The sequence below is a fragment of the Polyodon spathula genome, chromosome 21 (genome assembly GCF_017654505.1).
Source record: "Polyodon spathula isolate WHYD16114869_AA chromosome 21, ASM1765450v1, whole genome shotgun sequence".
NCBI classification, from domain to species: Eukaryota; Metazoa; Chordata; class Actinopteri; order Acipenseriformes; family Polyodontidae; genus Polyodon; species Polyodon spathula.
The window spans coordinates 23,995,207-24,009,073 of record NC_054554.1 but is presented as its reverse complement, the minus strand read 5'-3'; the positions used below and the strand labels follow the sequence as shown (position 1 = coordinate 24,009,073).

Genomic DNA, 13,867 nt, shown 5'->3' with positions numbered 1-13,867 from the left:
CAGTAAAAGAAGCTATGTTTTAGTTGGTGCTTATCTTGGCGAGAGTCCAATATCAGCATGACATTTTAACATCTACTCTCATGTAATGGAAGACATCAAACTGCTCCATAATGCTTTGATCTGATCACTCAGCTCTAATGAGTATAACTATTCCCTCCCCTCCAGGTATTTACCTCTCATGGGCCCACTGTCATCATGCCTAGCTGGTTCTGTGCCCGGGACTGGTTTAATCAAGTTGGCAGGTTTAACGAGGGGGGCAAGGTAAGAACTTTTTTCTGTGTTTTCCTGGCCACCTTGTGGGTGAAACACCCAGACGATGGACAACCAGATTCAAGGACCACCAGCTTTGTTCCATTAACTGCATTAACATGGATTAATATTGACAGCTGATTATGGCAACTATTTGTCATATTGAGTGATTCCTTCTTAAGATGGCCCTTAAGTGGGGTAGTCCTTGAGTCTTGATTCCCATTATCTGGTGCTTGCACCTATAGGTTTAATTGCTCTGGGGTAGGTTAGTAATCCACAAAACCACCAAGTGGCCACCATGTTTGCTACTAATACAACTTCTAGAATTATTTTCAGCCTTTGGGAAAAGGTACTGTGGTATTCTGTCAATACTATTGGATATTAGAGAATGTGTAATTGTTAGTGCAGTTCTTTTTTTCTGTGAAATAGTTGGAACTTTTTATAGTCTGAATCTATGCCCTTGTAGTTTCTGTGTATATTCTGTTGTAGGCCAGTACAGATCTGAAAGCAGGGAGGACTCTCAGGAACCCTAACTTTAATATACCAATTTCATGGGATGGCCCTGATGCAAATGCAAGAGCTGAAACCAATTTCAAGTTGGGCTTCTCTTCAAGTAGAACAAGAAGAAGGAAAATATTGCTTTTGACAGCACCGCATATGACGGCACCCCTCTCTGTGATGTGGTATAAATAGATGGTGGATGTGCTGACCTTTATCATGTTTAATTTAAAGAGACTTAAAACCAAAAATAGAATGTGTGTGTGTGCGCTGGCTTACAAGGTTTTCTCCTCCTCTACACAGTAGGCTTTTGTTGGATTTTGAAGGTGGATGTGGGGGAGGAGAGGTGTCCAGTCTGTTTCATTTTTTTTTCAGAATGTTTTATCTGGGTGATGAGGTCTGTTCTCACAAGAATGACTCGGTTGATCACGCTATTCTGGGTTTGGGAACATGAAGAAGCTTCTTGAATGAAATTTGGAATTAACTGTGTGAGCGGGTAGAAACAGCAGTCAGCTCTCACACCTTCCCAGTGCCTGACAAAGAAACTAAAGCTATCCATATTCAGACATAGCAAGATAAGGATATGCAAAATATATTGATTGTCTACCCTGTCTTTTTATTGTTTTTTACCCAAAATGTAAAAAAAAAGTAATTAAAGTATATTGGAAATGATCACATTTCAAAGTAAAGATAATTGACAAACATTCTTTAATAATAACGCTTAAAGGACTAGAAAATCTGAGCATTTTCCCCATCTGTAACCAAATAAACTGTACAGGTTTAGCTATGTGATTATTTCAAGATTGACTTTAAAAAAGCATGAAGAAACACCATAGTTCCTTTTTCCTTCTCAGCAACCACTTTAGCTTTTGTCATGAAGTAAATATAATTGGGACTCAACAGTTTATTTGATGGGATTCCTATGAATCATCTTGCTGGTGGGGAGGCAGTTGTGTGTAGCCCAGGGCCCCATGAGAGGCAGTGTTCCTCGTGGATCTAATCTCATGGGTGTCCCAGCAGGGTGGATCTAATCTCATGGCTCTCCCCACAGGGTGTCCCAGAAGACCTGCTCTTCTTCTACGAGAGCCTTCGCAAGGGAGGGGGAGTGTACCGCGTGGATGAGTGCCTCCTGATGTACCGCTATCACTCCCAGGCAGCCACCCACTCTGTGCTCGAGTAAGAACCCTTCTTTATCTTTGCGGTTCGAATGCTCCATCGCTATTCTGCAGGAACCTGTGCCAAATAGGAAACCTGTATTTTATCATGCATTTTCAGCACTCCAACAGATATACAGTAGTTAGATATTAGAAGTGGCATATATGATGGTTCCATAATATTAACAACAGATGCATTCGTATGTTTTGGCCCATGGCAATAAAACTTTTGAGTTGTATCCGATAGTTTGTCTTTCATTTTAATATTGATGTTGTTTAAACTGTACCGTGATAGTGACTGCCAGCGGCAGTTTTAGTTATAAATATAACTGCGGTGGTTCTAGTGTTAATGAGCTCATAATCCTTTGGGGAAAAAATTATACCCGAATCTCACCCTCACAATGGGGGGCTCGACTTTACACAAGGTCGACTTTTACTCAAGCGAATACGGTAATTCACAAGGAGTCGTCTCCCCATGGAAAATCATGTCAGTAAATGCAGGTTTGGAAAACAAAGATTTTAAACCTCACTTTTTTTTTCCTTTTTTGTTGTTGTTGATGGTGTGAATTGTATTGGTTCTGTTTACATAGACAGATTAATCTGACTTTGAATTTGGGAACAACATGTCCTCACTTATTTATAGTTACTGACAGAAAAATAATGTTTCGGCAGCCTCTGCTGAAACACGATGGAATTTTTAGTTTGTTTACTTTTTTCATATTTTAATTCTGAGTTATGGCCCTGAGGACAGGCATGCGATACCCAGCAGCAACTAAATAAGGATTGCTAGAAGTTGAGTACGCAGAGCATTCTTGTGAGGTCAGTGCAGTAGAAGAAATCCTGTTCCTCTACATCACTCAGTCACAGCAACAGACAGTGTGTCCAGAAGGTGTGAAAGTCTGTTATGACAACAACTCTAGTAAGCCGCCATTTCCATCGTCAGTACGTAGTGTAGCCTAGTGGTTAGAATAGGGCTGGGATGCTGAAAAACCGGGGTTTAAATCACAGCATCCATGACCTTTATTTATTTTACTATCCTTTTGTTTATAACTTTTTAAAGGTGTCTCATACGTTATAAATGTATGGCATATTACACTTAATGAAAATGTCAGCTTGGAGTTTTCCAATACAATTTCAATGTTTATAACAAAACACCAGAAAATATCAGGCAACACCTGTAATAGTAAAAAGCTTCAAATTACGTTTCCAAAGTTTTATTTATTTATTTATATACTGTCTCCTTGTCTTTTTATTTTTTTATAATGATGAATCATTCTGTGGTTCTTTTTGTAATTGCACATATATCGTGGCAGCTCTAGAATGCACTTTTAAATGATCAGTTTCCTTGAAGAGAAGAACAGCACCTGAACGCAGCTCAAAGTACACAGAAAAAAAACTTTTCCTATGGGAAACTTTTATTTGGCCTTAACACTTTTCCAATGGCCTTAACCTTTAATTTGTTACCAAAAACCCTTCATGAAGTCAGCAAAGAGATGCAGAAAGAAAACGCTTTTCTCCCCAAAATTGTATTTATTTATTTATTTATTTTTTTATATATATAGAAGATACATTGATAAACTCACATCAGCCAAGAAAACATAACTAGGTTAATTAACATGCAGTGGGTTTAATAAAGTAGCTTAGTTCAGATAGTGGTCTGTATAATCAAATTCAAGGAACATTTATAGTTGCAGGCTACCCTCAGATTTGATACTAAAGACTTTACAAGGGCAATTAGTTGCAGTCTTTGGAGTTCAGTTTGATTAATGTTGAGGCAAAGCATGCCTGTAGAGAAACACAATGTGCTTCGTGCATGATCATGAGTTTAAAAATAAACATAACAGGAACAGCAAACACAGGCATCACAACATTTCCTGTTGGTTATCACATATCAGATGATCAGAAGTTTCTTCATCTTTTTTTTCCAAGAAGCTATTTCTATCTTGTTTTCTACATCTTTTAACATCTACACTCTTCAAGATAGGGCGTGTTTGACCTTGCCTAAAATTATACATGATTGGTAACAAGTGTGGCCCGTGTGTATATTGGCTGTTTTTATTTTTCGGCTGACCAATTAGCTAAGTGAAGCACAGACATACTGTTGTTCTCCGAATTCTGTATTGAAATTTGTATAAAATCAACGATTTGTTGTATAATTATACCCATATTCAATTGGAAAGATCTAGAAAAGGTTAGGAGTTTGTGATAAAAAGTGTGGAGAATATTGTAATGGAAATGTTGCCATTTTGGTCCAGGGATGAAAAAGAAGAAACAATATTGATACCTTTTATTTGGAGCTGGAAAGAAGTATTATAGACTGCAAATTCAAGGCAGTGTTCACCATGCAGACAGACAGACGGACATGATGAGCATGAGGTTGCTTTAACTGGAGGACAAAACTGTATGATTTTTTAAGTTTACTTTTTAAAGAAAGCGCTTTTAGCCTATATTTAGAAAAGTGTGAGGATGTAATTTGAATTTGCTGATAGCCTCTAGCCTTCGCCCCTACAGCTATGGCCAAACGTTTTGTATCACCCTATAGAATTACCTAATTTTGCTTCATAAAGTCAAATGAAACCTGCTGAATCATGTTATGTTAACATGTTGAATTACATACCGCTTTGTAGTTTTCCATAAAATGTGGCATTTCGAAATCTAAAAATGATATTTTTGTTTTTTTAAATAACGTCTCGGTGCTAAAATTCTAGGTGATGCAAAACTTGGCCAAAGCTGTACAGTAGTTCCTAAGGAAGTGCATAGGTGTTGGAAATAATAAACAACTAGGTTAAGGTAAAACAAACTGTTAAAATGAAAATCAAATGGTCTCTCAATATTTTATCACAGCACATACAATCAAGTAGTAACATACAAATAAAAAGCAAGACATTTGTTAAACTATACTTACAAATTAGTAAGGAGGACTTACTGCACAGTGAGGACTACGTTACGTTATTTAACAACATTGGGAGTACATTGGACATTGGCTTTATATCTCAAAGATGCTGTGATTCTCTGCCAAGTTTTTTATTAAAGGGATTTCTTATTCACCCAACCCTACTGCAGTACAGAGGTGTTCCTGTTTTAAATGGGTTGTACACTGCCTGGAATTCATAAAGATCACTGATTTTCAGCATAATTGTAGTACTATATTTAAAAGTCTTGTGTTAACGTTTGATAATTCAAACTGTGCAAAGGCACCTCAGCTAGGGGAGTATTGTGTTATTAGATAAACCGCCTGTAGAAGGGTGGTGGGCAATTCACTGACACGGAGACAGAACTTATTTGTAACGCCGCTCAGGTACACTGATTTATTTCAAGCCACAAAAGGCACTGTTGTCCGTGGCTTGAGTACCGGCAACGGTAAACAAGACCACGGTTATACCAATCCAGGTACACAGTCTAATGCAGGTGCACTTGCAGATGCTCTGGAAATAATAATCACAACAGACAAAAGGTGAAAGAAAAGGGGAAAATAAACTGCCGCTACTCGTACAGCCCGGGTCTCCGTCCTATGCTCATGCGTTCCCTCACTACCCTATTGGGGTCTGCCCAAGTTTTTTCCCCACTGCAAAAACAATCTTTTATTTCTTTTTTTTTTAAATTATTTATTTTGCTTGTTCTTCTCCGGCCGTACTCGGTCTGGCAGCAGAGCTTCCACCAGCTGGCTGGCTCGTTTCGTCTTAGAGGGGGCAGACCCGAGGGAACCCCAGCGCGTCATTTTATTAGTGCAGCAACCCACCAAAGCCCGCCCCTCAGCCACTCAGAGAGAGGGAAAGCCCACACACCCTCTTTCCCACCTCTCCATGTCAATGCCGTGACTGATAGGGGTATATTGTAGGGCTGCTGCCCTCTTCTGCAACGCTATGAATGCGCCTGGAGAGTCAGTGCAGGTCCCTCCCCTGTTACATATCCTCCCCCTCAGAATGGCACCACCAGTCCATTCGAAAATCCTACACCTCCATGCCTTCCCGAGAGAAAAAATCTGTGTTTTGATGCAGTTTCCCTGTTCGTTCGACTACCCTGAAGGCATAGGGCTGCAGCCCTATTCCTGCAGCACTATGAATGCGCCTGGAGTGTCAGCTCAGATCTCCCCTGTTACACCCCCATATTATGATAAAAAGCAATCCCAACTGGACCAACGAACTGCCCCACTCCTTTCCCAAGGACCATCGTTATGTGTACTGTAGTTCTTGGCCTGCAGGAAACTTAGTTCTGCTTTCTTCCTCCACATTGACATCATCCACAGTGGGGATTAATTAGAAATCTGTGGCACTATCAATAACCCTAAGCCAAACGCATGCTGGAATTCAAATAGAGTTGTAATCAATCTAATTAAAGCTTAGCGTTAATCGTGCAGTTCTCGTAACACATAGGAAGGCTTGGGCTGAACTAGGAGTGATTGCATGACTGGGCATAGCAGCTGGGAATTAGATGGAACCCCCTGCATCAAGGACTCTTCACCTCATCTCAGTTTGCATGTGCCAGATGTGAAGTGTTTACATGTAACGTTTCAACACTGATTAAAATTTCCCATTTCCTTTAAAGCTCCTCGACTTGCATTTCATCTTTACACATTTTTGAAAGAAGAGGTTGTGTAGTGGAATATGTTGAAAGAAAGAAAAATAATGTGATGACTGTTAAGTAAGCATGATTTCTAGCTAGCCTTAATTATTAGTATTTTATAATAACTTTGATATTGGGTTCCTCTTCTTCTTCAACAGTAGTTTATAAATAGTAGTGGTATTTTCTTAATAATAATCATAACTTCCAATCCATTTAAAATAATGCTGTAAGCTGCTGTGGTGGAAATAACATATCCCGAGTGAAGAGATTAGAGACAGGATACTATTTGCCTCTTTTTGACAAGCTCTAGAGAGATAGCACAGTTAAGAGATCACTGAGTGCGGGTCCCTGTTTTCCAGCGCATCCTGAGAAAGGGCGGGTAGCTCATGACGAAACCTCTGCTGTTCAAGTTTCATGGGCACTGCAAACAGTGTTATTGAGTTTTAAAAAATGTGCCAGCTGCAGAGAAAAAGCCAGAAGATCAAAGACGTTTTTTAAAAGCCTTTTGTTAAACCGCAAACGCCTCCTAATAACCTCTATTGTACGGTACACCCCATAACATAATTGGTTCTGTCTTTGGGAGAGACTCAAAAGTTGATTTTACTGATCATGCAGTAATATTCCAGTATTGCATGTTTAATTTTTCTTTATTTCACAAATGATACATATTTTTAATATAGATGTTTTTATTGCAGTGAGACAGAGGCCAAAAGTTGTATAGCATTTATAACAGGTTGACGTAAGACAATGGCATGCTAATGAGTCAGGAAAGTTACTGGAAACATTTCCAGTCAAATGAGAGAAGCAAACGCTATTCTCATGGAGTAATAATTACGTTCTCCTGGAACTGTTAACAAGACAATGTGCATTGTGAAAGAGCAGGGTCTGCTTTGCAGTCTCAGGTCAGGTTCTAATGGATTTTTAAACACACATGGTTATTATACCACTGGATTCCAGGGATCTATGTTACAGTTGAAGTAGTGTACATAATAACATTATCTACTAATCAAGGTCTGGCATCTCCCCTGACCAAAAACATCACATGTAGTTTGAAACAAAAATGATCGGTGTAATTGGTAGCATGTGTAATATTTTTTACTGAGGGCAAATTAAAATGGTGCCTTCAGTTTCAATTTTGAAAATATTGGTGAGAGCATTTCGATATTTAGGAGAAACAATCTAAATACAAATATTAATATTGCCTTTTTTGAAGACCATCACATAGATAATGTCCTTGATAGAAAAATAAAATGTCTTGTTTGTCTCCAGCACTTTTCGTTACCATTGTTTACCTGTGAATGATACAGTTTAGTTTTTATGCCTCTGTGTCTGAACTAGACATGGTAACCAAAAATAGACCTTCTCTGACATCATTCTGGGGAGTCGATTGAAGGCTGACCATTGGGGAAAGTTCCCTTATTAAGCCACCAAAACCATTGGTTTCAAACTTCTGACAAGACCCCAACCCAAGATACGTAGCTGGTAATTGCTTTTGAGTTTTAGCCGGGACAGTCCAGGTTTTCCATCAAAGGTCCCAGTGTCCCGACTTTTTGCTCAAAATCTTTAAAATGTCCTGGTTTTCAGCCACTTCATGTAGCTGACAAACTCTAAATAAATGTTTTCAAAATAACTTAAACAACCACTTTTAGTTTATGGCATCGACAGTGAAAACTAAATGTAATATAAAAACAAGGTCTAGGGTAATCAAGAACATCATTTTTATAAAGCCATTAACACAGGTGTACGTGCTGATTCCTCAGTGCACCGTGTGTTTTCATTCAGTTTATATTCAATATAAACAATTGTGTATAATTTTGTAGCTGTTCAGTTCTTGCAGGTTTTAGCTCAGACAGAGCAACTGGAGGTTACAAGCATCCAAATCCACCAGGTTAAACCACATCAACAGTGTCTATAAATAGAGCCTGATGCAGTGGGTAAAAAAAGAAAGACAAATACCAAAATGTAAATGTATTTCTAATAATTTAATTTCTTCTTCTTCTTCTTCTTCTTCTTCTTCTTCTTCTTCTTCTTCTTCTTCTTCTTCTTCTTCTTCTTCTTCTTCTTCTTCTTCTTCTTCTTCTTCTTCTTCTTCTTCTTATTATTGTTAATAATCAAATAAGTATAAAAGTTTAGCTGGTTAAAAAAAAACTATATATTGCATGATGTAATTTTGACTTTTTAAAGCATACAAGCATGGACACATTTGCCTTTTCTTTTCTACCCTCAAACAATAAAGCTCACTAGGTTATAATGACCAGAAGCTGCATCTCTGTGTCATTTCTTTGAAATTAGTTTGGTTCATAACCTTAGCAGCAGAACTGGGGTCTTCACATTCCAAGAATGATAAGTTCCAAGCTGGGAGTGTGTTGTCCTTGGAACAGAGAGACAGGTTAGCTCCACTATAGAAGGAAGCACTGTCACAAGGATTCTGAGATCACCACTGAGCCAACAGCATCCCTGGCTATTGGCAAGTGCAGTCTGGTATGCAGCTTTTAGGCAGAGAAACATCAAGAAAGATCAAAGCAAGCCCATCTAGTTTCATGCCAACTGTAAAGTCTGTACACCCACTGACTTAAACAATGACCAGATGATCAAGCTTTTTAGCAGACAACAATTTGCATGTTATGGAGAAGGCAGGTATAACGTGGCATTGCAGATTGCATTGGCTTGAACAGAAATTGCCCTATGTGTTTCAGTTCATTAAGAGTACCAAGGTAAAATAGGGTCTTTGAAAAGATACAGCTGGTATATTGAACCAGATAATAAACCTGTCCAAAGCATTCCTATTAACATATGAGAAACAAGGAACAAAGAGAGTGTAGTCTTGTGGAGCACATTCCCCAGAAGGCTTTGGGCTGAAAAGCCTTAATTGTGGTGATTCTCTGTTTAATTATGTGATTGTTTATTTATTTTGGCAGTTGGCCTAATCAGCCAATTGCATGATTTAGTAGGGTATAACAACCCCACAGTTTATGCATTCTGGGATGCAGAGTGAAAAGCCCAGTTGTGAGTGTGTACAGCCAAAAAAGGAAATAAAAGGTTTTTTTGTTTAATGTGTTTGTTTTAGTAACGATTGTTCTTCTTTTTATTACCGGTAAGCAGAGTAGCTGCCCGGTTGCTGAGTCAGGTTAAAAGAAGAAAAAGTGTTTAGTCAGTACTCCGAACAGAGTTAGGTTTTGTTTTCCGTTTGTTTATTTTGTTTAAAAATAAAATGACAGAGCAACTGAGCTTTGAAAACAAGTCCTGTGTGTAACTGCAACAACAAAGTGCTAGAAAAAGAACCCGAGAGAAGCAGAATCTCACACACACACACACACACACACACACACACATATATATATATATATATATATATATATATTTAAATTATTAAATAAATTCAGCCTGGTTGACAGATTAACTCTTTCTCTCACACTGGTGAGGAATTTGCATCGTATTCACTTATACTTTAAGTTTTCAGCCAAATTATCTTCATTCCACTGTCGTGGAAAAAGCCACTTGTTGAAACGTTTGCCTCTGGCGATGGTGTGGGTTGGCAGTCATGTGCATTTTGTTTGGTGGAAGAGTGTAAAGGACTCTATTCTTCAACAGTGCAGAGGTTGTGTTAATGCAAAACAAATCCATTAGACAGAAAAATATGTTGTCTTGCGTTCACTGGACTCACAGAATGGAAAGGGACACAGACATGCATATTCGTGGTAGTCTATTACACTGCAGCAATGGCTGTAAAATACTTGACTGTTTTAACAAAAAAAAAAAAAAAAAACTGTCCTGCAATATAACAGAATTGATTAAGGTACACTCCAGTCCTGTAGGTGGCATCAATAAGCCTGATATTTGGCTTTGCCAGCAATATTAAGGATATTTACTTTTAGGCACTGTCTACACTACATAACCGATCTCGAGAACTGTACTCAAAAACATTTTAATTAATCCAACTCATACTTTAGCATCCACACTGAAGTACCGTTTCATGTTTAGTTGGGCGTAATGGGTGCACACACTATTAGAATAGTTTGGTTACAGTTCCTAGCAACACAATGAACAGTGGAAATTAACACAATAGTATCTCACCATGCATTGTTTTTTTTATTTTAAAATGATATGTTAGGCCCCATATTATCAGAGGTCCGTATTGCTAAGAAATAAAACAAGTCTTCTGGAAAAAGTAAATGCAAACACACTGTGAACTGTGTGAGTGGTGTGGTGAATAAAACAATGTCCAAACAGTTCTTTTCCCAAAATGTCTGTATTTTTAATAAAAGAACACAAAGAACCACCCCTCTACCAGCAATTGTATCGGGGGGAACACGGCTGGTTTGCCATCCCAAATAATAAACACAACACTCCACTATAATCCCATGCACGAAAGTGTGCTCTTAATCCTCCGGGTGGTGCTCTGGTGATGCGGGCTGGCTCCGTATTCCTCCTCTGCAGACAACTAACAAACAAACACGTAACAAAACAAACACGTATCACAACAAACGCAATCCTCCGGCCGGTAGTTACCTTCTCAGCGCAAGGCAGCGTACCGACGTGACTGCTTCCCCTTTGTACCCATACACTCCTCCCTGCAAACAACCCGTCGCCATGGTTTCTCCAATAGAGGACCGTCCCATAGCTGCCTGCAATGGAGTTGTTCCAGGTACTTGCAATTACGTGCCCCTCCTAATATGGTTACCTTCTGGTTTCCACCTACCATCAAGGCTGTCCCATCTAGGAGGCAGCGTACCACCGTCCTTACATGGCGTCCTTTCTCGTTGGGAGGGAAATTTGCAACATTGATTCTTTCTCTCTCTATCACACACACACACAAGTAGGGCTTGAAGTTTTTGGGTTTTATTTTTAATCAGGTGACAAATTTAGCTGATTCTGTTTCATAATTAAACTCAGAAAAAGCTGTTAAATGCAAAACAATCTTTGCTTTTACCTTCGTATCTTGCCTGAGCTTAATTCTGGTCTCTTTAATTTTATTTCAAACAGAGCTGACAAATTACGTGACTTGTTCCTCCCCGATCCTACTTTTAACTTGCATTTCATTTCGCCTAATTTAACTTTGTGCTTTTGTTAATTCACACTAGTTTAACAGGGATGCCCTTACAGGTTTTTATAAGCACAAAAATTAATACCTCATGCAGAGTGGACACTGACAGCAAGTCATTTGTCATGCAAATTTTTTTTTTGCTAAGTAGTCAGCATCTTCATGGGATTCTCATGAAGAAGATTGTGCATCTGCATCTCAGCCATCTACTTCTGGTTACGAGTACTACAGTGACCGAAGCAGTAGTAATGCACAAAAATGCAAATGAAAAATCTGTTCTTATAATTTTGAATGGGAGATGAAGTATCCGTGGCTTATCGAGACGGCAAGATGTACTGTATGTGAAAGAAACATACGCACGGATGTACTGTTTTTCAAGAATCTTTGCTTAAGACACGGCAATTCTGTTGCAGTTATTGGAATGCAGAAAAATATTAAAAACATGTAGATGAAGACAACAAACAGTGCTTAGAATCCCGTCTCATTATCATGTGAGCGGTCCACTGTTAGTATATGTAACAGAGAAAAAAGAGTGAAATGGGTAGGCTAAAACTTAAACCTTCCCACAAAGCAAGTAACTGTTTTTAAGTTTCACACTATCTCCCTTCCTGGCTTAAATCAGTCAACTAACAAGCTTTTGATGAAACATCCACTTAACATGACACGTACCAATCCAAATTCCTTTGACACTCTGTAAGACGGATGGCGTTGGCTGCACATCACTGGAACTCTGGAGGAATGGCGAGATCACATTGTTTATTTGTCTTTGAATTTGTGTGGTTGTCTGAACTACGTTATTATCAATAAAGACGTGAAGAAGCTTGTTGTTGCCTTATATGGAATCAACCAAGTGTTAAGTCAGTCACAAGCAACTGTCCAGAAAAGCAATCCTCAAGACAAATAAAATGATATCAGCATACACTGAGCTCCTTCATGGACTAATTGCATACAGATTATGAACCCTCACTCATCCCACGCCTGTGCTTTCACACTTCAGGGGTTAGGTTGCACAGTATAGATCAGTGGTAAGAGTTAGTGAGAAAAAGTCTAGAAAGACCTCCTTGTGGGCTGTAGTCAAGTGAGGCTTTTTAAAAATAAAATGTAAGTGCAGGGGGACTCAGAATACTACTATAGGAATTCCACATTTATGTCTGGGGCTTCTGTCTGCAAGATTGATATGCTGCTGTTCCAATTACAAAGTTATTAAAAAGTGTACTAAATGCTAACTTGCAATCCTAAAAGACTTCTTGTTTTTAGTGAACAGCTATACACTGTCACATGCAACTAAACTCTTTTGTAACTTGCTGTGTCATCGTCAGCCCACTTCAACTTCACATAACTCTGCAACAAAATATTGTTAACAAAAGGTGCTAAAATATTTTTGCAAGTCACCACAGTTGCAAAAGAGAAAGTAACCCAAAGACAGTGCTTAATAATATCACTCCAGTGCTTTACCCCTGAACTGGCTATAAAAATGCATGTTACAATAAGCCTTATAGCAGCTTTGGGATTTTGTTAGTGTAATGTGATGCAGAAAAGACTTAGAAATACTTTATTAAAAGCATTCCCTTGCTGTTACTCAGATTTTATTTTACGATGTAGAACCATTAGATCTAGCTGATTTAAACACAACCCATGCAGTCATGTTTCTTTTTCATGTTTTCCCAGATGCAGGAGAGTGAAAACAAAGTATGACTTCAGATTTCCACTTCAGTTTCATTGTCTAATGCCAGCACTGTCAACTCACACATAAGTTATAGCAGAGCTTTGCGTGTTTGTTTGTGATGGATTGGGACTAGAGGAATCTTCACTGCTTTCTAAAATTAACTTTTACATGAGTTCCAAGTCGAATATGAAAAATGTTTATGAAGTGGTTTTATATTTAAAGGGTTATGGCTGAGACTCCCAGAATGTTTGTTTTCTAGTCCAAGTATCAGAGTCCCAGAGTAGCATGGCTGAAAGGGCACTTGTAGTTTCTTTGAAGAGCAACTTGGCACAGTTCTGAAATGTAATAGTAATTAACTAAGCGTATTCTTGTTTAAAATCACTTGGTGTATAATTTTCTGTTTTAGTCATCACATACTCTGTGGCTTCAAAAATTTCTCAAACATGTCTTCTCTCTAAGTAGAGAGGGTACAAAGACTGTAACCATAATCGGTCCCTTGGCAACACTAGAAGTGTATGTAAGAAATGCCATTTGTTCTATGTGTCATTTCTTAGATGTATACAGTACATCCACTGTGGGCAGTGTTTCAAGGGGACTGATTCATGGCTACACTGGTGTAACAGCTGTACTGTACTGGAGAGAAGACGTTTGAGAGCCATTTTGTTGCCACAGAGGTGCATTTATCTTCTAAGTTTT

At 38.6% G+C, this 13,867-nt stretch overlaps 1 protein-coding gene across 6 annotated transcripts in view; it reads left to right on the top strand.

Moving 5' to 3' along the window:
- b3gntl1 (UDP-GlcNAc:betaGal beta-1,3-N-acetylglucosaminyltransferase-like 1) overlaps positions 1 to 13,867 on the top strand; it is a 112,806-nt gene that overhangs the window by 81,237 nt on the left and 17,702 nt on the right. For all 6 annotated transcript variants that reach the window (XM_041221256.1, XM_041221257.1, XM_041221258.1 and 3 more), the window contains 2 exons: positions 166 to 261; positions 1,799 to 1,923. In XM_041221256.1, the coding sequence (XP_041077190.1) occupies positions 166 to 261; positions 1,799 to 1,923 (221 nt within the window). The remainder of the gene's footprint in view (positions 1 to 165; positions 262 to 1,798; positions 1,924 to 13,867) is intronic.